We start from the raw sequence: 25,811 nt of genomic DNA on the forward strand, positions 1-25,811 counted from the left end.
TAAATGTCACATCCTTATGTAGACACTAATAAACTAATTTGAACACCTGATAATCATCTGTCATGTTTAAGAACAGAAGACCTTAATAGTAGTTGTAGTATATCTAATGCTATACATTGAGACATCAAGCAGACTCGTTGTTCTGACATTACTCATTGAGAAGATAGATTTGATCATTAGTTGAATTTCTTTGAGTTTTTCAGCCCACACACACCCACCTGCCAGACTCCAATGACTGCGTTGGCCACCAGAATGAGCAGGATGACAATAGGCTCAACAAAAGCTGTGGTCGACTCCTCCCCATCCTCAAACAGTGCCAACACCTAATGAACAAACACAAGATAAATTACTCCTACCTTGTATTCAAAGCTCAGTTCTGTTCAGGTTACTGAAGTGAGAATTCAAGTATTTAATAATATTCTGGGGGAAGAAATATTTATGCACAGTACACACACACACACACACTACAGTTCAGTTTACTGTTCCATTCATTTTCTTAAGTAAGAAATTAATACTTTTATTCAGCAAGGATGCACTGAATTGAGCAAAAGTGTCAGTAAAGACATTTATAAATGTTACAAATGTTTTCTATTTCTATTTCTGAAGACTGGAAAAATGCAGAAAATTCCACTTTGTCATCAAAGGAATAAATTACATTTGAAAATATATTCAAATAGAAAACAGTTATTTTAAATTGTACACATTAAAAGTCACAATATTACTGTTTTTTCAACTATTTCTGGTCAAATAAATGCAGCCTTGTTGGGCAAAAAAGACTTAAAAAAAAAGTGTTGGCTGGGAAAGTAAATATTAGTTTTAATACATCTACTAAAAAATATTTTTTGTTGAGCCCTTAGGACCCAACAGCACTGCTTTTAACTAAATAGTTCAATAAACATCAGGCTCTGTCTCTTATGAAACAAAATACTGGATCATTCCACACCCATTACAAATATTCCAGGGAAATCATGCCATCAGGTACATGCCCCGGGCAGATATGTGGGAGTTCGGGGTGGGAGGCATTTTCAGAAAAATCCTGAGTTACCTTAGAAGCTAAAAGCAGCAATATGCATGATAAAGTAAATATAGAGCGCAAATCCCATTGGAATGGAATGTGACGGCTTGATTTTTGCAAATCGCAGAGACGGCCTTGAAGTTCATTACTTTCTGACAGTGTTGATCTGTTCAACTTCACATCAGAGATTGAAACTCCAGAAAAGCCTGGCGTGAGATGACCTGAAATATTTGTTAAATGGCACTACAAGCCAACAATTTCTTTAAAAGTATAGTTAGAGGGAGCTGAAATGTAGATGTCTTAAAGAAAAAAATGAGGGAGACAGAGAAAGCAAACAATGAGAGAAGGGCTAAGTTGTTGGACCATAAATACACTAATAATACACTAATAATAAAAGCACTTTATATACTTTTTATAGAAGAGTTTGCGTGTTGTCCTCCAATTTAATATTATACATTCATACAGCACACTCTCTCCTTCCACCTAATTCTGAACAACTTAGATACAGATCAGTCATAAATAGTCCGTCTTTAACCTTTCATTACAAAGTAATGGATCCCACACAGAGGCTTCTTTAAGTCACTGAGTAACCGTGAAATAAGATGGGCAGGCGAATGAGGGCAGGGAGAATGCAGAGACCAAAAATAGTCAGAGGCAGAATGAGAAAGCGATGAAGAGCAAAAAGGCCATACAACAAAACGGGTGGAAAGATGACAATTACTGAAATATTGAGCAAAACCACACAGATGAGCGGCTTAGAGTTTAGATCACAAAGCTCAGCTAAATCCTGTCAAGTCATGGCTCTGAGCGGCTTGTCTAACTGAAGTCTATTCACTCATAAATATCTGTAGACTGTAGATACTCTTTGCATTCCCTCAGTTTTTACACAGAATACAAATGGACTGACTAGATTGTTTCAGCTTACAAAAATGGCATACAAACTATTATTAGTTTGAACATTTTTACAAGTCAGCAAAATTCTTTTGTGGTACACAAAAGATGATGTTTTGAAAAATGTCTTTTTTCCCCCCGATTCAGTGAAAGTCAGGGTCAAAAAACCCCCACTGACTTTCACAGTATGAGCAAAAACAGTTGAAACATTCTTTAAAGGGAGTGTTCACCCAAAAAGAAAGTTTGATGTTTATCTGCTTACCCCCAGGGCATCCAAGATGTCGGTGACTTTGTTTCTTCAGTTGAACACAAATTATGATTTTTAACTCCAACCGTTGCCGTCTGTCAGTCGTATAATGTATGTCAATGGGAATTCCATCTATAAGAGTCTAAAACACGAAACAATTGGTTTGTGTGAGAAATCGAACAGTATTTCTATACTTTTTTACCTCTAATACACCACTATGTCCAACTGCCCTGCGCATCCGGTTAGTGAGGTCTAAATGCGCTCTGACAAAGGAAGTGATGTCTCGCTCTCATTGAAGCAAAGCGCGAGACATCACTTCCGTCATCAGAACACTCACTAACCGGATGCTCAAGGCAGTTGGACATAGTGGTGTTTTAGAGGTAAAAAATTATATAAATACTGTTCGGTTTCTAACACAAACTGATCATTTCGTGTCTTAGAACATCAATGTGTCGTCACGAGCCGCAGGGTTTAATATGGATTTGTCTGTGCATGTTTTTTTTACTCTTTTAGATGAAGTTCCCATTGACATGCATTATACGACTGACAGACGGCAACGGTTGGAGTTAAAAATCATCATTTGTGTTCTACTAAAGAAACACAGTCACCTACATCTTGGATGCCCTGGGGGTAAGCAGATAAACATCAAATTTTCATTTTTGGGTGAACTATCCCTTTAAAAGCATCTTCTTTTGTGTTCTACAGAAGAAAGCAAATCATACAGGTTTTTAGCACATTTAGCTATGGTCAATGGTCAAATGGTCAAACTGATCCAGTCACTGCCATCTTTTGAGCAGTTTGACCATTGAGCACACCAAGATTAGCACTGACAAACAGGAATTTGAGGTTTTAGAATCTGATGGCCCACACAAACTCTCAACTTCAATGTTTTGTACTTTTGAACTTTGTAATGTGAAATATTATACCAAGTAAAGTGAATATTATACCAAAAACATAAATAAAATGCAATTTCATGCCATCATTACCTAAAAGCTTTTCATAGTGAGCAAAATATGTCCTCAGGACTGGTTTCTGGTGATGAATAGTCACATGTAGAATTGGTACATAAATTGCATCATTCATAACTTCTCACCCCACTCTTGGAAGCAAAAAACTCTTAAAAAGAAAAATGCATCACAGCAGGTACACTCTATACCATTTAAATATAGGAAGGCTATCCATTGTTCAGTTGACCATTTCACTCACATGCGGTAAATTACATTAAACTGATGTACATTCTGCCAGTGGTCTGCTGAAGCCATGACTAATACTACGGAGAGTGCTGTACACCACGAATGTGCAGACGACAAGATAACGTAGAGATACAAAAGTATTAAATGGCTAAAATGAAAGAATGAAAAATGAAAGATGACAGAAAAGGAATGAAAAGCTCATCAATACAGAAGCAATACAGCTAGTTATCTGAAATGAACGGAAATGAAAATAGACAACCATTCTGGGTGTCTTGGGACCAGCAGTCGCATGGCTGCACATGTACTGTAGATCTGTTTGTTTCCATCCAATGGCTTTTATTCCCAGCACATGCTGTTCTAGGATGAGTCAGGCTACCATACCCTCCTAATAACTCTTGTTTCAAAACACAAAATATAAAAAAAAAAAAAAAAAACACTACATTTTTGTCTACACGTCTTCCCTGTCGCTTAGATACCAATAGCTTTGTTCTCATAACATGCAAAGAAGTCAGGAAAGCTGAATGCTAAAGATTTTAATATATTCAAAAAGGCACACAAATGAGTTCCAAGACTAGGCTGATCTCCCCGGAGTATTTCCATTGCACCATAGCATTTGACCAGCAGACAAACACACACACACACACAGTTTTCTGGGAGGTCTAATGCAATATTTTTTATCATTTTCAAGTGCTCCACAGGATTCCAGTGGTCGGAAGACTGGTGCTCGCCTCATAGAATTTAACCATGGCTAAAAAGACAATAAAAGTATGGATGAAACACACAATGATAGATGACATTAGCAGAGCTCCAAAAGCTGACGTACTTGAGGAAGACTCTGAGCACAGATGTATGGAAACAAAGAGTATGTACACAAAGACCAAAGCTAATGTGTGTTTTTGCAGAAAAAACAAGAGTGTCTGATTACCCGTTCCACTGCATGTGCACAGCACACTCATATATTACACGGTTATATTACTCTCACAGAACGGCGGGGGGCTGGAGAGGTTCGACCGTGGCCCCTGTTGCTACTTGAAGTCAGATGGAAAGTTCATAAAAAGGTATATTCATAAAAGCCAATAAGAGAGGAGCATGATAGGCTGAGACTTTTACCCTGGGCTTTAGAAGACATATGCTTTCGCTGTTTAGGATTAGCTTAAAGTGCATAACACTTTACTGTGCCTCTACAGGGGTAATGCTTGGCTCAGGGTTTTTGATTTAATATTACTGTTTATTATTATTATTATTGGACTTTACTTTTATTTATTTATTTATTTTTAAATTAAAGACATCTTTATATATATATATAAATTATGAAAAACGCAGTTCCAAATGTTCCATTTTATAAAAAAAAAAAAAAGAAAGAAAAAAACAGACCAGTTTAACAAGTCAGACTCTTGGAAATTCTGGAGTCCTGCTCAGCAGAAACACAGCAACACAATCAATATATCATAGTATTAGGATAGCTTATCTACTTACTATACATGCTGTATAAATAAGAATGATTTCTGAAGAATCATGTGACACTGAAGACTGGTGAGATAACTGCTGAACATTAAATTTTAAAATATATTAAAATAGAAAACAGTTATTTAAAATTGTAATATTTCACAATACAATTGGTTTTACTGTATTTTTGATCAAATAAATGCAAAATTGGTGAGCATAAGAGACTTTTTTCAAAGACGTAAAAAAAAATGTAGCGAGCGAGCACAAACTTTTGATCGAGTTTTGCTCGACTTTTGATTAGCTGTGGCTCTTTAACTAGGAATAATTTACAAATAAAATTCTCAGAGAGGATTTCAGTGAGTTGAGAGGGTGGGATGGCTGTTAGACTGCCGGCACTATTCTATTTTTAGAAAATATACCTTATAACTTTCAGATGATTCGAGTCTCTAAATTCATCCCATGTCTCACACATTGTTTTTTCTGCATCTCACACCATAATCAGTGCATTTTTAGGATGGCATTTCAGTCTTCAGTGTTCATTTCCATTTTGTTGTTCTCTATCTACATAAGAGTTCGCCCTACTGTACAGTATGTGCATATCCAATGTCTGGTAGACCATCGAATTATACAGTGCTTCCTTAATCGAGTAATCAATTATAAAAGTATGCAGTTTTGTACATATCTAAATCAAAGACTTATATCTGATCTAACACTACTGAGACTAACTACTCTACCAATCCTGCAGGTAATAAACGTGCAGCACTAAAGATGATCAACGATTTCTTTCCCAGGTCTAACTGAAGAGAGTGCCAAGTGCACATAGTCTCTTTGGAGTTTGCTGACATGGTTTGTGGACAAGTGAGCTTTGACTTCAAGCCACCTCATTCATTTACCTGTGTTCTCTAGATCCACAGAGCAATACACCAAGGTAAATTACCTTAAGTCACACAAATGAGTCCAGGTGAAGGTTTTACATATATCATTTGACTACAAAAGGCAGATTTTTAAAAATGAGAAGGGAAGATTAAAAAAATCCCTCTCTCACTTACGCACTCTGTTCATTGACAATCATTTAGTGAAATTTGAGGGTTAGTTCACCAAAATGCAAACTGATTGTGATAGATGGTGACGGAAACTCATTCTGTCTAGGGTTCTGCATTACCTCACCTACTGCATGAACTATACCGGTTATAAAACTTATGGTGGGTTCTGGCTGTCATACTAATTATTGTGCTGGGAATAAAATGCACCACATCTGAACCAGAGAGAAAGTCACTTACAAAAGACACGCAGGCTGCCAGCAGCAGAATCCTCACCAGGAGGTCCTCAAACTGCTCCACCACCAGCTCCCACAGAGATTTACCTGTAAGAGACAGATAGATAGAAACAAATATTTCAAAATATTTAATGACAACTGGGTCTTATATTAACTTTGCACTAGGACATTGGGAAACCACTGCACACAGCTTTAATGCAGTGCATGCATTTGTGCATATGTGTATATGTATATGGCAAGTCTTAAAGTTTACCTCTCTCTAGTAAAACAGAATGACTGAGCCCGTGCTAACGGTGCAACCCATAAAGAGAGAGCAGTAACAACATGATGGAAAGATCAATATTTACCTTCTTCGGCTGGGAGCTCTGTCAGTCAAAACACGGCGAGGGAATCCGTAGTGGAATGAGGGGCAGGGTGAGAGAGAGAGACAGAGAGAGAGAAAGAGAGGACAAAACAGAGGGCATTTTGTTAGAAAGGCTATACGGTAAAAACGTTAAAAAACGTTTCGATTACATTCTCACTGCAATGCCTGTGATGGTGAAAACTGTCTTCATTTTCTATCTGAATGTTAAACGCATAGAGACACACAGCACAATGCTAAACTAGAAAATTACAGAATAGCCTAGACAATTATTGATTTAGGATTAATGGACTTCTCTCTGCAGAATAGATAAGAATGCTTTTTTCAGTATCTGAGACATTCTCTAGAAAGATTCCTACACTGCAAAAAAGAACCATAATACCTTTTCAGTCATCTACCACTCATACTGTCAAAAGTATAATCTTGCGCTGTGATGTAACGGAAGCAGTGATAGATCTTTTCTTCCATATTTTGACATACATCCAAGATTTAAAAAAAAAAAAAAAAAAAAGAAAAAGACAGGGACATATCCATCAGTTGATTGGATGGAGGTAGATCTGAATGCAGGCTTGAGGTCGATTTTAAGAAAGGGGCGGGCAAAATGATTGGAGAACTCCTGCATAACACCAGAGATAAGTTTGTTGTTTCACTGTATGGCAGAGTTCTGATATCAAGGTTCAAAATTGCGACCATTTTGGTTGCATAGGCTCCTGAAATTTAATCTGTGTGACCACAAAATATATTTGACAGCATATGTGCAAATTCAAATAATTGCTGAGGTGCGACCTGTTTTCATTCTCTACAAAATGTTCACAAATTACTGCACTGTGTGCCTGCTGTGAGCTGATACAATGAGCGGTCCTCCGTTCTATCACATGACCAATTAAACGTCTTCTTTACATTGTTAACTTTAAGGCAGATTTTAGGCTGGTTAAAATTAGCCGACAATCACTCCGTTCCACTGTGCTCCATTGTCACATGTCAAACACACACACATATATATATATATATATACACAAAACATTTTAGTTGTGGTGCTCCTAAAGTTTTGCTGGTGATCCTAACTTTTTGAAGTTGGGAGCACCAGTGCTACCAAGCAAAAAATTAATTTCGAGCCCTGACATTAAAAATGGATGACTCTTTCGCAATAAAATCAATAACATGCATTAAAATTGTCATACTGTATGTTAAATGATGCAGAAAGTGACTTGACTCATGTTTTTTTTTTTTTTTTTTTTTTTTTTGACAAAATACTATTGAATTTTAATATCATTCATATATCAGTTATTGATCAGCTTATAGGGATTGCCAGAAGTTTAATATAGGTCCATCCTCACTTGTCACAAAACAATTTATTTACAAGACATTTCTATAAAAAAAAAAAAAAAAAATTCTTTCAATTTTCTTTTAGAAAATCAAATCCATTCAAAATAAAATGGCTTCTTTGAGCTTCTAGAGTGATGTAATAAAATCCACAGCAGGTACATGAGCATACGGCCTGTTAAATGTAAATTGTAAAATACTGTACACAAAGAATATCATCTGGGGTGGAAAATGTACAGATGGACCACCAACTGTGATGGCGTTTATTTAGTGAATGTGCTTCCTCTCTCGAAGATGGAGAATTTAATGAAACAAACATATCTGGCATTGTGAACGAGTCATACGACTTAGACGCGCTCTGTGGCCTACACACTGCTGTTTAGTCAGTTCTAGAAGATTCTCAAGTCAGAGCGTGTGGGAGCCGAAGAGCATGTGGAGAGTGGGAGGGGGCGGAGCTTCACAGACCTCTCTCTCACACACACGCACATCATAATTACAACACAGATGCCCTCTTTGTTGAGGCTCCACTCTGAAATCTTGTGCAGTTAAGCATGCATGTCTGTCTATGAGATTGTAAATGAGGCCTCATTAGCAATTCACACTGATGATGCTATAGGCGCAATTACGGCTTGCTATCTGACTGTCAAAGCTTTTCATTAACTAATCACTATTTCTGATATCGCTTGACAAAAGGTACACAAAGTGGACAAGAACATTTGTTTCAGGGAGACTGTTCATGAATGGACCAAAGAGAAAGCACAATGGAAAATCCTTGGAACCGATTCAAAAGATAGTGAGAGAAAATACAGGGTGTTCCTGAATTCCAACGAGCATGTGTTTGTGTGTACTTGGGTCAAAATTAGCCTTGTGTAGTGCAGATACAATCAGGAGTTTCACTGCTGCGCGCTGGGAAAGCCTGCATTCATATCAATTCTGATAACCAAGAGAAACATAGGTTGCACTGGCCTTTGTCTCATACTTGAAGTTACAGAAAGGGGGCTTCCCTGCCACTCCTTTCCTCTCATTTTCTATAAACTCAATTTTTGTCTCATAATCACGTAGATAGGAACAGGAACAAGTCGTGCAAGCCATGACGTCGTCATGGGTCAATACTCTGGGCAGCAGATGGGAACAGGCTAAGTGCACGTACAGTGGAAACCAAGATGAAACTGGCTTGTGGAGGGAGACCTGCAGCAGTAAAGCATAAAGATTCCCACTTCCCTTTCAAAAAAGAAGGCACACGGCCAAACAGTCTTAATACATACACACACATTTAGCCCGTCTGTGACTGAATTTCCAGCGATGCTTGGGAAAAAATTGTACTGGAGGAAAACACAAGCAATCATGACTGCATGTTTACTTAATAATGTTCAGTCTTATTCGGCTTCTTAATGGTTTTTTGTAATGAAGATGCGTGAATGGAAGGAATGAGATGATTCAGATTTAGAAGTGAATGAGAGGGAGGAAGAAAGGCATGAAAGAGTGTGTTCTGCTTTGAAGAACAGAGCAGATTCTTCTCTTCATCTTCCCTCAGGCAATGAGATCTGTCTGTACTAGAGAACCTGAGAATCTGAACTTGAGAGCTCTTTTTTTTTTTTTGTGATATAAGCGCAGTGATATACTTCAAATGTCCCGATATCTGTGAGTCATTCTTGTCTCTTTGGGGGCACTGTGCATATATTACAGGAAGAAAGAAAATCCCATACAGTTTTCCTTGCTGAATTACCAGCTACAGAAGCACTGTCTGACTTTATGAAAACTATTCAATATTCTGAGTTTTAGACTATACTGTACAAAGCGATATACTTTTTAAAAAAATGTAATGATACCAGCCTTTGTGGAATACCGGTAGTACGGAGTACCATGTCAATTCATGAATTGTTTCATTATAACCAACTAGACTTGTGCCGATATTCGGTAATGCGATAAATCGCGATAATGAATATGCACGATATTGTAATCGTCGGCACTTCAGAATACCGTAAATAATAATTTATTACCAATTTTTTTTTTTTTAATAAGGCAATTAAGAATACTTTACCCATCAATCGTATAAAATGCACAACACCGCTGTATTCTGCGTCAAAAGGACACGCGCTCAGATGTAAACAATCCCAACGTGCAGGAGAAGCACATGGCGGAACCAGTGAAGGAGACGAGCTGAATGAAAGTGCGCGTTCACTCTCTGACAGCAGCGTGCAGCGGTTACCACGGAAACCACGCAAACAAAGTAACTGCGCTAGTGAAGTTTTTAAAATGCTTCAAACAGCCATTCATTTTTTGTAATCTCATCACAGCACTAAATACTGAATACTTAAAGACTTAAAAGGATATGTATTTTCAAACCTAAACATTTTTATATTTTAATCTGGACTACAACATGCCCTAATGATTAGAAATGTTCTGATTATTTGTTATTGTTCAGTAAAACTTTGAACACATACAGCTTCATTAGTTAACATGTCAATTCATTATCACTAAACTGACAATAAAAATACTTATAAAGTATTAATTATTATTGTTAATTTCTTAGTTACTGTTTAATAACATTACTAAAATCAAAATAACTTATTTTAAATGGACCTGAGATAAAACTAACAATGATCAGTTGTTTCTAAACTAACATTAACAGAAAATAACACTTTATGTAACAAATATAGCTATTGCTCAATCTTAGTTAATGCATTAAATAGAGTAAAGTGTTATCTGTTGTTCTTTATAGCCTAATTCTTTTGCATTTTAATCTGTTTGAAAATTTCAGTCAGAGTGGTTTTGTTTTATTACAAAAAGAGTTCTTAAACCTGTTAAACAATGACAAAAATGGTTTTGCAATTTATTTTAATATCGTGATAATACCGTATACCGTGATAAAAGCTTCATCAATTAATCGCAACATGAAAATTTGATACCGTCACATGCCTATAACCAACAAAGTACAAACACAAGGTAAATAAGAGATTCACTGTGCGATATAGACAGACTTTTTGATTATAATGCGAGTTATATCAGTTTTATTGATTATAAAAAGGAAGTGCTCTTTGCTCGCTTTCTGTATATAAAATTGCTCGCGTGATGTGTATAACCATTCATCATTTTTTCATTCAGCCAAGTACAAACTGCAAAGTTTTAGGAGTGACAAACATCAAAATGTGGGACTGAAACTAAATTTGCAATGTTTAAAAGGGATAAAAAAAATAAAAAATCTGATTTGTCAAAATAGATCTGTGCATCAAGTCTAGCAGCATAAGTGCAATAGACCTGCCACCTGTTCTGTTACCTGTAATGTTTCTTTGTTTTTTTTATTTTATTACTAACTGTTCTTTAGATAGTTTTAAATGCAATGTTTATTTAATTGAACGATATTTGAAGGCTACATGCTAACATGTTAATGTACCATTTACTTATAACTATTAATATCATAAATAATCAACTAATTTCATTTATTTAATATTTTTTAATTTTCAAATAAAAAAAAATAAATAAATAAAATAAATAGTTTAAAAAAAAATAGTAAGCTATTTCTATGGTACCAAAATTGGTATCCGAGAACTGTGAAATATTGGTACTGACTACTGAAATTTTGGTATTGTGGCAACACTATTCTAGACCATAATTATCTACCAGGTATTTCAAAATAATCTACTACGAAATTTTAAATGTGAAAATTTAAAATTTTAGGTTTATTCAGAATAAAACAGCTTATAGTTTTAAGTGTCTACTTAAAAGTTTTGAACCCTAAAATGTAGTATTCTAGAATTTAGAATTCCAGAGTTAGACTAGTATTTCAAAATTAAGTACTATACCTTTCAAAAGTTTATAGTCAGTATGATTTTTTTTTTTTTTTTATGTTTTTAAAAGACATCTTTAATGCTTACCAAGACATTTGGTGAGCATTTATTTGATCAAAAATACAGTAACAACAGCCATATTGTGAAATAGGCTACATTTTTACAATCAGTTTTTTATTTTAATATATTTTAAAATATAATTTATAACTGAACGCAAAGCTGAATTTTCAACAGCCATTACTCCAGTCTTCAGTGTCACATGATTCTTCAGAATTCATTTGAATATGCTGATTTGCTGCTCAAGAAACATTTTGTATTATTAACAATGTTGAAAACAGATCTGCATTATTTTATGGAAACTGTGATTTTTTTTTCCAGTGTTCAATAGCATTTATTTGAAATAAAAATATTTATATGATAACATAAATGTCTTTGTCACTTTTGATCAACCTAATGTGCCCTTGCAAAATAAAAGTATTAATTTATTTGATTTAGCTTTAAAAAAAAGTCTTACTGAGCCCAAAATTTTGAACCGTAGTGCATTTCAGAAATGTATGCTTCAGAATGATGAATTCTATTTCACCTTTCTAATGATTAATTATCTGATTTTAGAATTAAGTATTTATGTATGTTCTAGTTCATTCAGAATGCTACTAAACATGAACATACAAACAGAACAAATGTAAACAGCCACCTCCTCAAAATATCAAACAATCTTACAATATATCTGCAGTGACCATCCATTAAATCAATGAAAAAAAAAGCCTCTTCTTTGCAACAGAATTCAACTACTGCATCAGCATTGAGACACCTGGACAGCTTAGAACGGTGCAAGAATTTCCCTAATTCATCTTGAGGCCCTTTTCATTTAACAGCATTAAAAGACTGCAGGTCTCTTTTGAATCCTGAACCCAATGGCACAGTCTATAGTGGGTTCAGCTCTAATTCAACATGATATTATGTAAGAGCAATATGAACTCATCTGAAGTCTGTTGTGGAAAGAAATCACCTCACAGAGCAGCAGCATGTTCCTCCAGTGGTGTGGAAAAAGTGGGAGGTAGGACAGGGGGAGTAATGGCCCTGAGTTTCCCCTCTCTTTCCAGTTGCGTATGTGTGTGTTTACCAGGGAACGTTGTCCTCTTGTCGTTTTAGCTCCCTAGTTCTAGGTGAAGGTTTCTGCTGATCTAGGAGCACATTACCTTGCAAATATTAAAGAAACTTAAACTTAATCTCAAATTAGAGAGAAAAAAGGTGAATTCTTAGTGAGAAACTAATACTCTATAGGCAGTTCTTACAGCCAGCCTGGACACAAAAAACCTTGGTGGGAGGAAGGAGTGTGGGAAAGACAGAGAAAGAAAGGAGGGATGGAAGGAGTTCCCTGTCCGTGTGTGCCAAGGATTCCCCTCAGAGTCATATGGGCCGTGTCTGCTCTTCTGCCCCAGACACATTCCTACATCGTGACTTTACCCTGCCCTCACGCATAACACACACACACACACACACACAAGCTCGCTTTGTTGTCCTCCATCAAATTCATCTTGCTCTACTCTTCCACCCTCTTTTTCAACTATCGTTCTCTCTTTCTTTCACTCTACAACCACACAGTAAATGAAAACAAGTGGCTGTCTGTTTACACACCAGTCAGTGGGAGAGGGGAAACACTTCCTGGAAACGGTTGCCAACAACACACAGAGCCTGTAACGTCTGCACCCGGGGAAGTAGGAGGAAATTTCTGAACAGTGTTCAGAAGTGAAAGCATGGCAGCACACAGCAGGATGCAGTGAAAGTGTGGTCTAGTTGAGCTCACAGCTAAACTGAACTAACTTTGACTCCAATTACTTCCTAAATTACTGTGAATGATTCCTTTGTTGTATTTTATCTTTAAAATATTAAATTAGCAATTTCTTTACCTCTAAAACATTAAAGGGATAGTTCACCCAAAACTAGTCTATGCAGTATATTTAATAGTGTAAACTGAAAATACATTTAATCTTAATAAAGTTACAAAAGTGATTCAGCCAAGAGCAATGAGATTGTTTGGTTAACAACATGGTTGACACAAACAGCAGCAGATATACAAGGCTGTGTTGACTATGAATGAATGCACTAATTTACTGATACACATGCGTATTCTTTCTCAACTGTTTATATTTACTTATAAGACTTAAACAACTGTTTACGAGGATACTCGCAAAAGACAGGCATTTCGTCACATAAATGTGTGCATTTGAGCGTTCAAGCCCAATAAGGTGACAAAAAGAACTAATTTCAGTACTCACATGCTGTTTGCGCGTTTCAGGTGTGTGCTGTGCTCAGAAAAAGTCTCTTAGACAGAGCGTGTATATACAAAAATGAGTCCTCTTACGGTACTTATTGTGCTTGAATGGTTTAAAATCACTTGTTTTTAAAATGCAAGTCCAAAAAACACATTCAAATGATAAGCTTTTGTGACAAGGCAGCACGACAATGTCACGTGAACGTAAACGCAATAGAGACATAGTTGATTTCTACTGGTTAATTGTGTCTAACGATATACCACCACTATTGGCCAATAATAATCACAGGACATATGTTTTGACCCCACTGATTGAAGTTGCATTAAAATGAATGTAGCATCCATATTTTAAGAGATTATCGATAAAAAAAGGGCAGTGTGGTTCTATCCATTGGGTGTTGGATGAACTGAAGTTGCAAGTCCATAGCCTAAACCCCGCAATTCCAGTTATTTGCCAAAGTTAAATATTTAGGGTTAGGTTTTCATTCAGATTTGTTCAGGGAAAAAAAAAAAAAAAAAAATCAGATGATGTTTCAGATCTACTTTCTCCATTTCCGTCAGTTTCAGTCAGTTTCAACCATGAAAACATTAAGTTTTAAGAGTAGTTGCCATGACCACCTGGCTCATGGACATGGCTGAAACACCCAAAATAAATGTTAGACAATATAAATCCTACTCTTGATTTATACCCACTTAAATTATCACAACAACACTATACTATTATAAATCAAAATGCTGTTTGAATTCATGTGAACCAAGTCTTGAGATGAATGTACTGTACGTTGAAGGCAGAAAATAATTCCCTGCTTTAAGTGCCATTTACCAAGTAGTCATTAAAACAGAAGTTCCAGGCCTCCTTCAGCTTCTCAAAATAACTTGGAAGGAATTCTAATGCAGTCATGCTGGAGTTACTGAAGTATACTAGAATGCAAAAGACTTTAGAGTTACTGTAAGTGCAACTTTCCATTATTTTAAATAAAACACTCATTATCTGATTTGTAAAACTACAGAAGGAGTAGTAAAAGCACAAAAATACTGGACAATGGGTTAATGAATATAAACAATACTAAACATGCAAAATCTCAAGTTAAACTTCAAAGTGAGGGTCACCCGGAAAACAATTGGCATAAAGTTTACACATAGTGTACAGTGATTAAGGAGGTTGCCAAGTCTTTGGGGGTTTCTTGTAGGGATTCCTCCAAGTCCAGCTGTATCAAGTGGTGGACCATGTGAGCTCCAATGTTGGAAGTGGCTACTTATTTGCATAAAGTTGAACTCTAAAGTTGCTCAACTTGTTGCATCGCCGACGGTTATTTTTACCCACGTTGCCAAAAAAGACATTGCCAACTCTCAGTGAGCGGCTTTGCCGCTGTATGCATTAACACCCCTATGATACCCCTACATCATTATTATAGTATTATAAAGCATCCTAGTACTATTCATGCACAACACTAAGTAATACATTATGAGGTTATGATACACAGTATGAAGTTTCTGGAAAATAAATTATGAGTGATGAATACAGGGATGTAATTATTTGACTCTTCACAACTTCAAAGAGGTTTACTCATAATACTGCATAAAAAGAGGGAAAACAGAGAGAGAGATACACTGCTCATATTATGGGACTAATTTGCAAACTTTCCTTCATTTCATGTGAGACAGTCATTAATCTCTGGAACTTAGGGGGTTCTGAATCTGTTTATAGTTCACAGTAGGTTTAATAATGAAACAAACCCTGAGTTACAGTATACTGATGTACACCTCAGAGTCATTTGAACACACATGGAATACATGCATAACTATTCTGGCATACACTAATTCTACATTTCAGATTTAAATGTTTCATTTCATTTTCTACTTCATTGCCAGCTCAAAGCAATGATATTGCTTCTCTCTAAAGTGGGAAGCTCTAGTCTCACACAAAGTTGACACTGCACAGCAACCATCAACACATCACTCACAGTGATCCTCAGCTTTAACAGAACAACCTTCACATCTGCAACTCGCATACATGCGCAACATAAATCATTTCTCACTCAAGGGAAACTGAATGGATGATTTTTGGATGTTTCCATTTAGAAACACAGAGTATCAAGTACAGTTACCAACTACAACGAATACACCGAAGTACACACAAGCACAAAGAAGGAAAAAAGAGAGGGAACATCCAACAATGTGGTGGGTTGCCTGCACAACTAGCTGACTAATAGGTCTTAAAGGTATAGTTCACCCTAAAAAAAAAAATTTGTAATTCTTACATCATTTATTCACTCTCATGATGTTCCATGATGTTCACATGTATGATTTTCACAAAATAAGGTATTTTTAGAAACAGTTTTGGGGACCACTGACCACTGACCACTGACAAAAAAAAGAAGAAGAAAAAAAAAGAAGAAGAAGATACATGTGTCAAAATATCTTCTATGTTTCAAAGAAGAAATAAAGTCATACAGGTTTGGAACAACTATTGAGAAAGCCCTGTATAAGTTTGTGTGGAGAGCGAAAATCTTGAACAGTGCTGGCTACTCTAACCTAGGTTTCCAACACAGGGTTAAATCAGCTAAGCTACACTTCTTTACACATTTTCTTTCTTATACCTGGCCTGCAGATCAGGGAAATCCGACAGCTGAACAGACAGGACTGTGTCTGCAAAGGAACACGCACACAAACTCATTCATAAACGCTAGACAGACATACAGGAACACAGAAACATTTTCTATTTAGCAACCTGTGTACACATCAGCCACCAAAGAGAAATGATTGTAATTAATAAAAACGCTACACTCATGCAGGCTGAGTCAAATGAGCGGTTTGCCACAAGGAGGTGATGCTGTGAGCAGAAGTGGGAGGTGAGAATGAGAGCTGAGTGACAAGTTAGAAGCAGATCACACAAACACACAGACACACGCACACACACACAAGATGTGCTAATGATAACGCTATAGCCTCACTTTACTTCCTTCACTCAAACAAGCATGGAAACAAAACAAAAATCAATAAAAACAAATAGCTATTCAGGCAAGGAACATAAAAAGACAAAATATATCTGCATTATTATTCTCTGTGTGCACGATTATGTGTGTTGGAGTTAAGAAATTACAGTAAAATGATGCACCAATGCAACATGATGCTTCAAAAACCTCTGCATTTTACTTTTTCTGCTTTTTTTTTATAAAAACAGAACTGATATGATCACACACTAAGGTGCAACATTGCAGGTGGCTTTAGATGTAATGTTAAGAGGAGCAGTGAGAAATGCACCACTTGTAGAGCTGGCATGAGCCGTATTCTGTGGTTCGCACTAGCTGATAGCTAGCCATTTTCTTGTGGTTAATAGAGAAAAATACAGAAGGCCTACAGAAAATGGTTAAGTGCGCTTATTGGGTTGTTGAAAAGGTTAATTCAGTGGTTTCACTTTTAACAGAGACTGTGCATCACTGTTTTGTGCTAATGGTGTGTTCAAGTCCTCCTGGGAAGTTCGCATTTACCAGGTGAGAAGTTGTGTTTACGATGTCAGGTGCATTCAAGTCACTTTCGTCAGAGCAAGATGGCGGTGTACCTTCTCTTCATTAACTACACAAAAATACAGCAAGGTTTTTGAAATCTACTTCTAGAAAATGAAGAATAAAGAATGTGCATCAGGTATTTTGCTTTTTCATGTATTTAATTAATTTATGAAGCCACTGTAAACTTTAGCGTTTACATATTATATTGTTATATTACAGTGCTATTATATTTTGTGCAGGAAATTATTTTGTTGTAAATAAAAAAGCCTGACAATGTCACTGCTAAATATTGTGATATTTAGCCATGTCATGACATGCCCCCAGCTCACAAAGATTGGGGCTTAAAGAAAATCCAGAGCTTCCCACTTGTATTTATGACTTCCTGTGCATTCATCTCGTAAATACGATCTTTTCTACATGACTTGTATGCACCATAACTGTTCATCATAATTTCAAAATAAAAGTTTAAACCCTCGCTCTGAGTTTGTATGTTTTGATGTGCATTTCTATGGTAAATAAGTGGCTTAATATTAAAGATTAATTAAACATTTGAATTAAATGTTGTTTGGCCAATATTAAAGGTGCTCTAAGCGAAGTCATGTGTTTTTAGGCCAAAACATTTTTCACATACAGCAAACATCTCCTCACTATCCGCTAGCTGCCTGTCCCCTGAACACACTGTAAAAAAAAAAAAAAGCGGTCTCTGTAGTCGCCACAAGCTCCAAAACGGCAACAAAAACAAACTGGTGCAGCCTGGACCACTTAACATAATAAACATGTTCCAGCCAATAACCGACAAGCAGCGTCAATACGCAAGCTACTTACATTTTAAATGCGCGTTCATGACTGTTTCAGGAAGCACGGAGGGGAGGGCCAGGAGGAGTAGGAGGGAGGGTCTAGCTAGCCTCTGTTTTGTTTGACAACACTTTGAACGTCAACAGGAAGTTACTCCGCTTAGAATCGCTTAGAGAGCCTTTAAACAAGGATTTGATCTGCTGTAAAGTGTAACAACACCAGGTCGTTGGTGCCCTCTGCAGGCATTTGTTATAATACATAATGTACATAAGATGATTGTTTATGTTATGTATTTTAACAGTGTTTTTCTATAAAACCCTTACTTGCTTTTGATACTTTATTTGAACCAAATATTATTGCCTCATTGTTATTGCATTTTAAGTCATTTTAAATGCTTAGGTCTTTGCTTAGGTCTATTTTTATTACCACAAAAAATATCAGATTACTTGGTTAATCATCCAAATAATCGACTGATTACTCGATTACCAAAATAATCGTTAGTGACAGCCCTAAATCAAACACATCAAGAGAGACTAATGGAGAGGGAATAATCATTAGATTTTGCGTCATTGCCTCGGACATATGACTTCTCGTAGCAGTTTTAATTTTGTATTGGAGTCTGAACTGTTCTTTCAAAAACCATATAGAGAAATGAAAATTGTGACAATAGTATACTTTAAACTTCTTATTGCATCAATTGTTCAAACCCCAGTGGAGACTGTGGCATTTTAAAAAACATTTATTTTTTTTAATAAAACCCACAGCTCAATTGTTAGAAGGCTCAAAGAGCCGTTGTATGAATAATAAGCATTTTAGTATTCTGGTCCTGCTGTAACTTGGGAGTTCTGACAAGGAGGAAACAAAACCATCCAAACATAAGTTTCACACAGATGATATTGAGAGGGAGGAAGACAAAGAGCAGTGACATAAACAGGGTCCTCTGAGAATGGCTTAAGGTCAGTGTGTGTATTATATACAGTAGTATTACCCATGCCAAATGGCAGTACAGCTTACAAAAACACACGCACTGCACACTCCCATAACGCGCGCAAAACTCTGCACCACAAAGATCTAACCACCAAACATCCTCTGTAGAGTCCTTAGATCACAGCTGTAAGTATGAAAGCTGCTTCTTCCACACACACACACACACACAAAATCTATTTTAGCAGTGTAGAAAGTTACAGAGATTAGTATAGGTCTGAAATAAAAAAGGGCAAACTAGACAGTCCTTAAAAATGAATTATAAAGACATGTCATTTCAAAAACAGTATGACCACCAATTTTATAGCAAATGTGGACCTCTGCTCCCTAAGACAATATCTCTGTGGGAAACACATACCCAAGCTAACAATGAATTTAACCCCAGAGGGTTCGATCCACCGCAGTTACAACAGCAGCTAACCTTTGGCCTCTTTCTGCACGCAGGTGAAATACATAATGGAGTTGACATCAATTCAGCATAGCCCAAAAGTGAGCAGTAAAGTATTTTCTGTACTGATTATTTGCCCTATTTTGGGTTTAACAGTCTGGCTTTTAATACCATTAATGAAGATGGGATCCTTAATTTTGAAATACTAGACATTACAGTGGCCAGAACATCACAAAGACTGAAGGAATAGAGTAGAGAAACGACGCAGTCAGTTCTCTGACCTACAGATCAGGATCATGTCTAAACATCTTCTAGATGAGAGTAGGGGTCACACAGGTCATCATTACCCATCCTTCATGTAGTTTTATCCCAGAATTGAAGAATCCAAGAATTGTTTCAATTCAAATTAATGTTGTTGTGTATACAATAGATCTTCCAGCCAAGTCAACCAACTAGTTGTATTAGAATTTTAAATGGATAGTTTTAAAGGGATAGTTCACCCAATAATTGGAAATTCTGTCTTCATTTACTCACACTCATTTTACTCATTTGTTTCACTATATGTAGCCACAAGAGAAATAATGGAATAAATTAAGACAGTTAGATACCGTTATCAGCATATTATGTTGAAATTCGTCTCGGAGAGAATATGCTCCGTTAATGCAGCGTCAGACAGCTCCGTCACTTTTTACTTTCACTTTTTGTAGTGAATACTGACCGAGTTTGAGACTTTTTCACCGGCATAACTTGCGCAAAGTTTGCACGTTGCTTCCAGTGATATCCATTGGCTCCCCCTTCTTGTTTTAAAATGGAAAGATTTCCAATATTATGAGGAAGGGATACAGCTACGCCACTGCCTGTTGGCATACATCTTTACAACTAAAGACATGAACGTGAATTTGCGCACTGCGTAATGCGTGTCAACATTGCACTGCACATGTGCCCCAGAGACTTCGGAGTACGATTGAGAAAGTAGTCAGATTCAAGTGTTTACATGGTCATTTTTTTGCTGTTGGATCGGATTAGAAAAAGGAATAAACCACCCCTTCCAATCCGATCGAAATTTCATTTGGATCAAGCACAATCGGATCAATTAAGGTGTTTACATTAACTTTTTTCAATCCGATTGAGCCGATTATTTGGGTGCATGTAAACGTAGCCACTGTGGTTCATGATTTTCGTCTGCAGAACATAAAAGAAGATACTTTGAAGAATGTTGTTAACCAACCCTTTTTGGTTACCATTGACTTCCATTGTACATGAAAAAAAAAAAACTCAAAATATCTTCTTTTAAAAAGTGATACAGGTTTAGAACAATAAGAGAGTACGTAAATGATGGTAATTTTCATTTTGGTGTAAACTATCCCTATAACACTCCTTTTAAGGAAGTTAAAAGATGTACAGTGCAAAGTACAACTGCAAAACAGTTTGTACTGTTACTGATATTTTATGCCTGTACTCTGTAGGATGTTCTAGTCATGTATCATTTCAAGAAATGTCACCATAACTTAAAGCATACTGTAACTTTACATTGGTTTCCCACAGAACAAAAAGAGAGGAATGGGGGACGCTTTCTGGGGAATTCTGATGTTAGATTTCAGATGCATCCTGCAAAGGTCCATGTCAGAATTACCTCTAGGGATAAAAAATGAGGATGCTAATAAACAATAATGATTAATGGCTTAATGGTAAACGCAACCTCCTGTCCGCATGCATTAACAACGTGCCAGCGTGTCAGAATAATCTCAAAAGGGTTTGGAGCATTTCCCACCCACACACACAAAACAAACAAACAGGCTTTGGACAAAAGCACACAGTTACAAATGCAAATAAACAAGGAGGTGAGACAAAATTTGAACTGCATCCAAAAAACTGCATCACAGGCAGATGAGTTAATTACTTGAAATGAAACAAACGTCAAAAAGGCATCTACACCTGTCACTTTAAAGCATAACATCAACTAAAAATACCACAACTTCTAAATGCATTCTGAAAGCAGATATACATACACAAAAATGCAAATAAACTACAAGCAGATACAAAATACACAGCAATGTTAAACAGGTCAAAGAGGAAAGGGTATTCCCTGTGGCATTCAGCTGCACGTCAAACAGGAAGTTGACGGCTCAAAGCGAGAGAGACATCGTCTACAACAAGATGTTACTTTTTCCATTAAGTCGGCCTCAGGCAGCTGTGATGTTTCAACCAAATCATGTAACAAAACACCTAGCCAGACACAAACCGCCACACAAATATTGTTTATTGTATCTTGCATACTGTATATTGCACTTTTATGTGGCTGGAGTTGTTGCACTGAATCCTTTAGGGATCAATTCAGACCTAATCTTTGTCCATCTTAAAGAGAAACCTCCTTAAAATCTAGTGTGGGGCTACTGAGAGCAGTCTTATGAGAGCCCAGTTGAGTGTTGCTGAGTGTGTATGTAATGAGTTAATGAGTCTGTTGCTTTAACCGACCCAAGTGGAAAGTCACGGGACGATGTGCTTATGCAGCATTAAAGTCTGTAATGAGATCAAAAGCAATGGGCATTCTTTATTAATCGGTGATGGGTTGTCACATGCTGACACTAGCTCATGTTCATTTCGTAATTAATGATAGTTGAGATGATATCTTCTGTTACTGTATGTTCATTTGGAAGTGTCATCGTTCTAATTTGAATATCAAGTAAGCGGTTATTGTATGAACAAATGTGCTGTAGTGGAAAACATGTCACGTGTCAAAGTGCAAATTCTGTTATGGAGTTTGATATGACTGTGGGTGTGGAACCGCAAAGCAACAATGACAAGCTAAACTGAGAGAAAAATGCTTTTCAAAAAAAAATTGAGACATTAAATCTTCAGAGAAAATTGGTCAGAGCCACTGCTGTCAAGTGTACTGTAGAGAAGATGAGATATCAGTGAAACTGATACTATATGGGACAAACACATATTCACATAACTCATTATAATATACTCTCAATTACTCAACCCTGCAACATTCATGCAATGTGAACTGAACAAATGAAGCTTCTGGTGTCAGAAAAATATTCTCATCACTGTTAGGCAATTACAATGGGGAAATGCAAAGATTGTTCTCTTATTTAGTAGACACACAGCTTGTACCACTATTCTTAAGAGAAACCCACATCCCTTAATATGAAGCAAAAATAGAATAGTGTGGTTCAGTACAGTCTTACATAACAAAAACAAGCTCTTTTAAATGGTCCTCTGAAATAAATAGCAGTAGTAGGGCAACGAAACCTGACGCTCACTGTTTCTAAGTGAACATTTTGTCTCACTGAGGAAGTAGAAAACAGGTTTCTCAAGTTCTATAATGCTGGTCTCGCTCTTTATCTCTTGAAAGAATATTTCCTTTTCAAAGTACGGCTATTCCCTGCACATGCCTTTGAGCCAAAAACTTCTGTTCTGAGTGTGGGAGCTGGTGGCTTATAATGAGGGGTGTCCGAAACCCTGCAGGACGTGGACACTTGCATCTCAGTGGTGCACTTAGACGCCTCAACAGAAGGTTTTCCATTCGGAGGCTCACAGCCAGGTATATTACAGAGCGCCAATCATTTTGGATTTGCCTGAATTCAAACTAAGGGTAATAAAAGGGGTGAATGGAAAATGCCTGTCTCATGGGCCATAATGTCCCACCTCATAAAAGAGAGCCAGGCAGATATGACTTCACTAGCCTATACACTATCTATGGAATCAAGAAATAATTTTCCTCATAGTCAGAGTTATTTACAGCACAGCCTTTGAACAAAGCATCAAGGTTACTCTTAGTAAAAGTCCAAAACTTAGAGAGACTGCATCATAATCTATTATTTCGGAGATAACATCAGAAGCGCACTCCACTGTGGACCTCACCATGCTGGCATCTCATCCTCTCCCCCTATTTCTTATAATGATATAAGGGAGATAAAAGCCCACGAGGCACCCTATTGTAAAGAATAACTTTCTTCCGCTGTAGGAAACGCGTGTTCTGCGTATATGATCAACTCCGCCGGCACGATTAAACGCTTACAAACACGGCCAGGTAAATGCATGAGAGGATACTCACCGTTAGGTCCATATCTTTCAAAATTAATTTTCACTTGTTCCAGCGTGAGTCCAGTGTTTTCGTTCACACCGAAGTTTGCTAAAACTTCTGATGCAGATTTAGTGTGGGCGTTTTCCATCTCGAGGAACTGTTTACTACGAGCACTTGAACGGCATGTATTTGTGACAAATGAAACCGAGATCACGGACGGGCTGTGAGAAGTGGTTAAATTTCCACCGAGGTGCTTTCAGACCGCCAAGCGGAGGTGGTAGTCTACGCAGACGTCCACCTGCCCCTTCTGCAATCCGCCGGTTTGAGCCCGTGAAGCTGCTACTCTGTGTGAGCTCGAGCGATGTGAATGTGAATGCGCGCGCACGCGCTCCGCGTCCTCTGAAGGTGCGCGAGGTTCCCGCCTCTTTTTCCGTGAGCTCGCTTGTTTGAGCACCGTCCGCAAGCTCTTATTGGCTCGCGTTACCTGAGAGAAGTGAAAGGCGGCTCACGTTCGCGATATGTGTATGAAAAAGAAAAACCGCTGTAATCGAGAACTGCGCCAAACTAATTTCCGTGTCTGGGGGAGAATAAAACGGTGAGCAGTTTGTCGTGGATGAAGGAAGCTGTAGAGGTCCGAGCGCGTCATCTGTGAGCTTGTCAAACCGTCACAGACTCACAGCTCAAACTTGTCAAGACTGCCTATGACTAATATATAGATTATATCAGCATTAACTGGCCGTTATATATGAAATAACAGTATCCACAGTGGTGAAACCTTTGACATTTTACAAACTGCTTTTATGTTTGCTTATTAAATAAGCACAGAGCAATGGTGTTAATGTGATGAACAGACAGTTTAGCGATTTATAGATTGTATAACTTTTGCCTTTTATCTGAATCAAAACATTTACTAATATTACAAACTGCAAAACTGTCATCCAATAATTCAATGTCTTAAAAGGAAAACATTATTATCGCAGCAGTGTACAGAGAGGGGGAGATGGATTTAGAACAAGGTGCTCCAGTTCTTTCCTAGCTCATAGTTTCTCATCTGTCCCTGTGCAATGCCTATATATAGAAAATATACACCTTCTAAACTCACGTTAAAACAAGAAACTTTATAGGTTACATCATCCTTGCCTGCAGAAGTGATAGGAGATCTTTGGGAAAATGAGGTAATAGGTCAAACCTGGCATCACAAATGAAACTGGCAGCCCCATCTGGCTTGGCTTTTCACCTCTCAGACTGTTTTCACATTGGTTTGATTGCTTGGACTGAACCCATGTTCAATTCCACCAACCTCCCCCTGCCCTTGCAGGTCTCTTTTCCCGCCCCAAAGCCGGTTTCATTGGGCAAATTAATCACGCAGTCATGTCAAAAAAATGTCAGCCTGGATTGATTCAGTTCTGAGTTCAGAAATATTATGGATAGTGACAAAGAGAAATGCTATTTATGAGGAAGTCCTAGTGTGTCCTGACCATGTTGAGAACAACATGGGTTAGAGTTTAATATTTGTTTCAGCGTTGTGCAGGCAATCAGCACATGACATTAGTGATTGGAAAAGTGAGGCTTTTCAAATACATTTTTTCGTTGTTTCAGAGCGCTCAAAAATGCCGTACACTGAGGACATCTGCTGGTTTTACGCTCACTGAAGTTCTACAAATCATTTCCATTATTTTAATGAAAGTGTAATTTCTAGTATCAGCAAATACCAATAGGCCTAAAATATCAATAAAATACCAATAAAATCTAAGATAAAAATGTGTGGTTGAAATCGCGCTCCGACCAGTGCACTTCTACAGATCTTCGATAGTTATGCTTCTGCAAAGTAAGGCTGTCTTAACAAAGCCTTTTCAGAGACTACCGTGGATACCCTACTTTAAAACCGTTGCCTCTGGAACACAATGTGCTTTTGAGGACTATATTTATCTCAAAATGGCCCAGGTCTCTTTCCACCTATCCAGGTCATAATCAGCTTCCTCTAAAGTACAGCAGCTCTGTTTAGACATAAGCTTTGTGTGCTGATCTAGGACCAGCTTTCCCAACTGAAAACATAACCTTCATCATTATGTCCGATCACAAGCAAAGGGCAAAAGGCCTGTACTCAATAATGATGATAAACTTAACTTGAAAAGAGCTAGCCTACTTTAGTCATCACCATACCGCAATGGTGATCAGTATTCAGATCACTTTCTGCACTTGATCAATTCAGATATTGACTCCCTTCTTGACTCCACATAAAGTTGGATAGAGGAATTCTTGGGTTAAGCCAGTGGCTTGAGGCAGC

General features: G+C 37.2%; 1 protein-coding gene across 2 annotated transcripts in view; it reads right to left on the reverse strand.

The window, feature by feature from the left end:
* atp2a3 (ATPase sarcoplasmic/endoplasmic reticulum Ca2+ transporting 3) overlaps window positions 1–24,088 on the reverse strand; it is a 63,210-nt gene extending 39,122 nt beyond the window's left edge. The window contains exons 1-4 of one of the 2 annotated variants that reach the window (XM_067405583.1): window positions 23,555–24,088; window positions 6,416–6,433; window positions 6,073–6,155; window positions 219–323 (exon numbers count right to left, since the gene is read on the reverse strand). In XM_067405583.1, coding sequence (XP_067261684.1) covers window positions 219–323; window positions 6,073–6,155; window positions 6,416–6,433; window positions 23,555–23,672 — 324 coding nt within the window. In that variant the 5' untranslated portion in view covers window positions 23,673–24,088. The remainder of the gene's footprint in view (window positions 1–218; window positions 324–6,072; window positions 6,156–6,415; window positions 6,434–23,554) is intronic. The other variant, XM_067405582.1, reaches the window with a different exon arrangement.
* Window positions 24,089–25,811: the final 1,723 nt, after the last annotated feature.

Source organism: Chanodichthys erythropterus, chromosome 13 (assembly GCF_024489055.1).
Source record: "Chanodichthys erythropterus isolate Z2021 chromosome 13, ASM2448905v1, whole genome shotgun sequence".
In the NCBI taxonomy this organism is placed as follows: Eukaryota; Metazoa; Chordata; class Actinopteri; order Cypriniformes; family Xenocyprididae; genus Chanodichthys; species Chanodichthys erythropterus.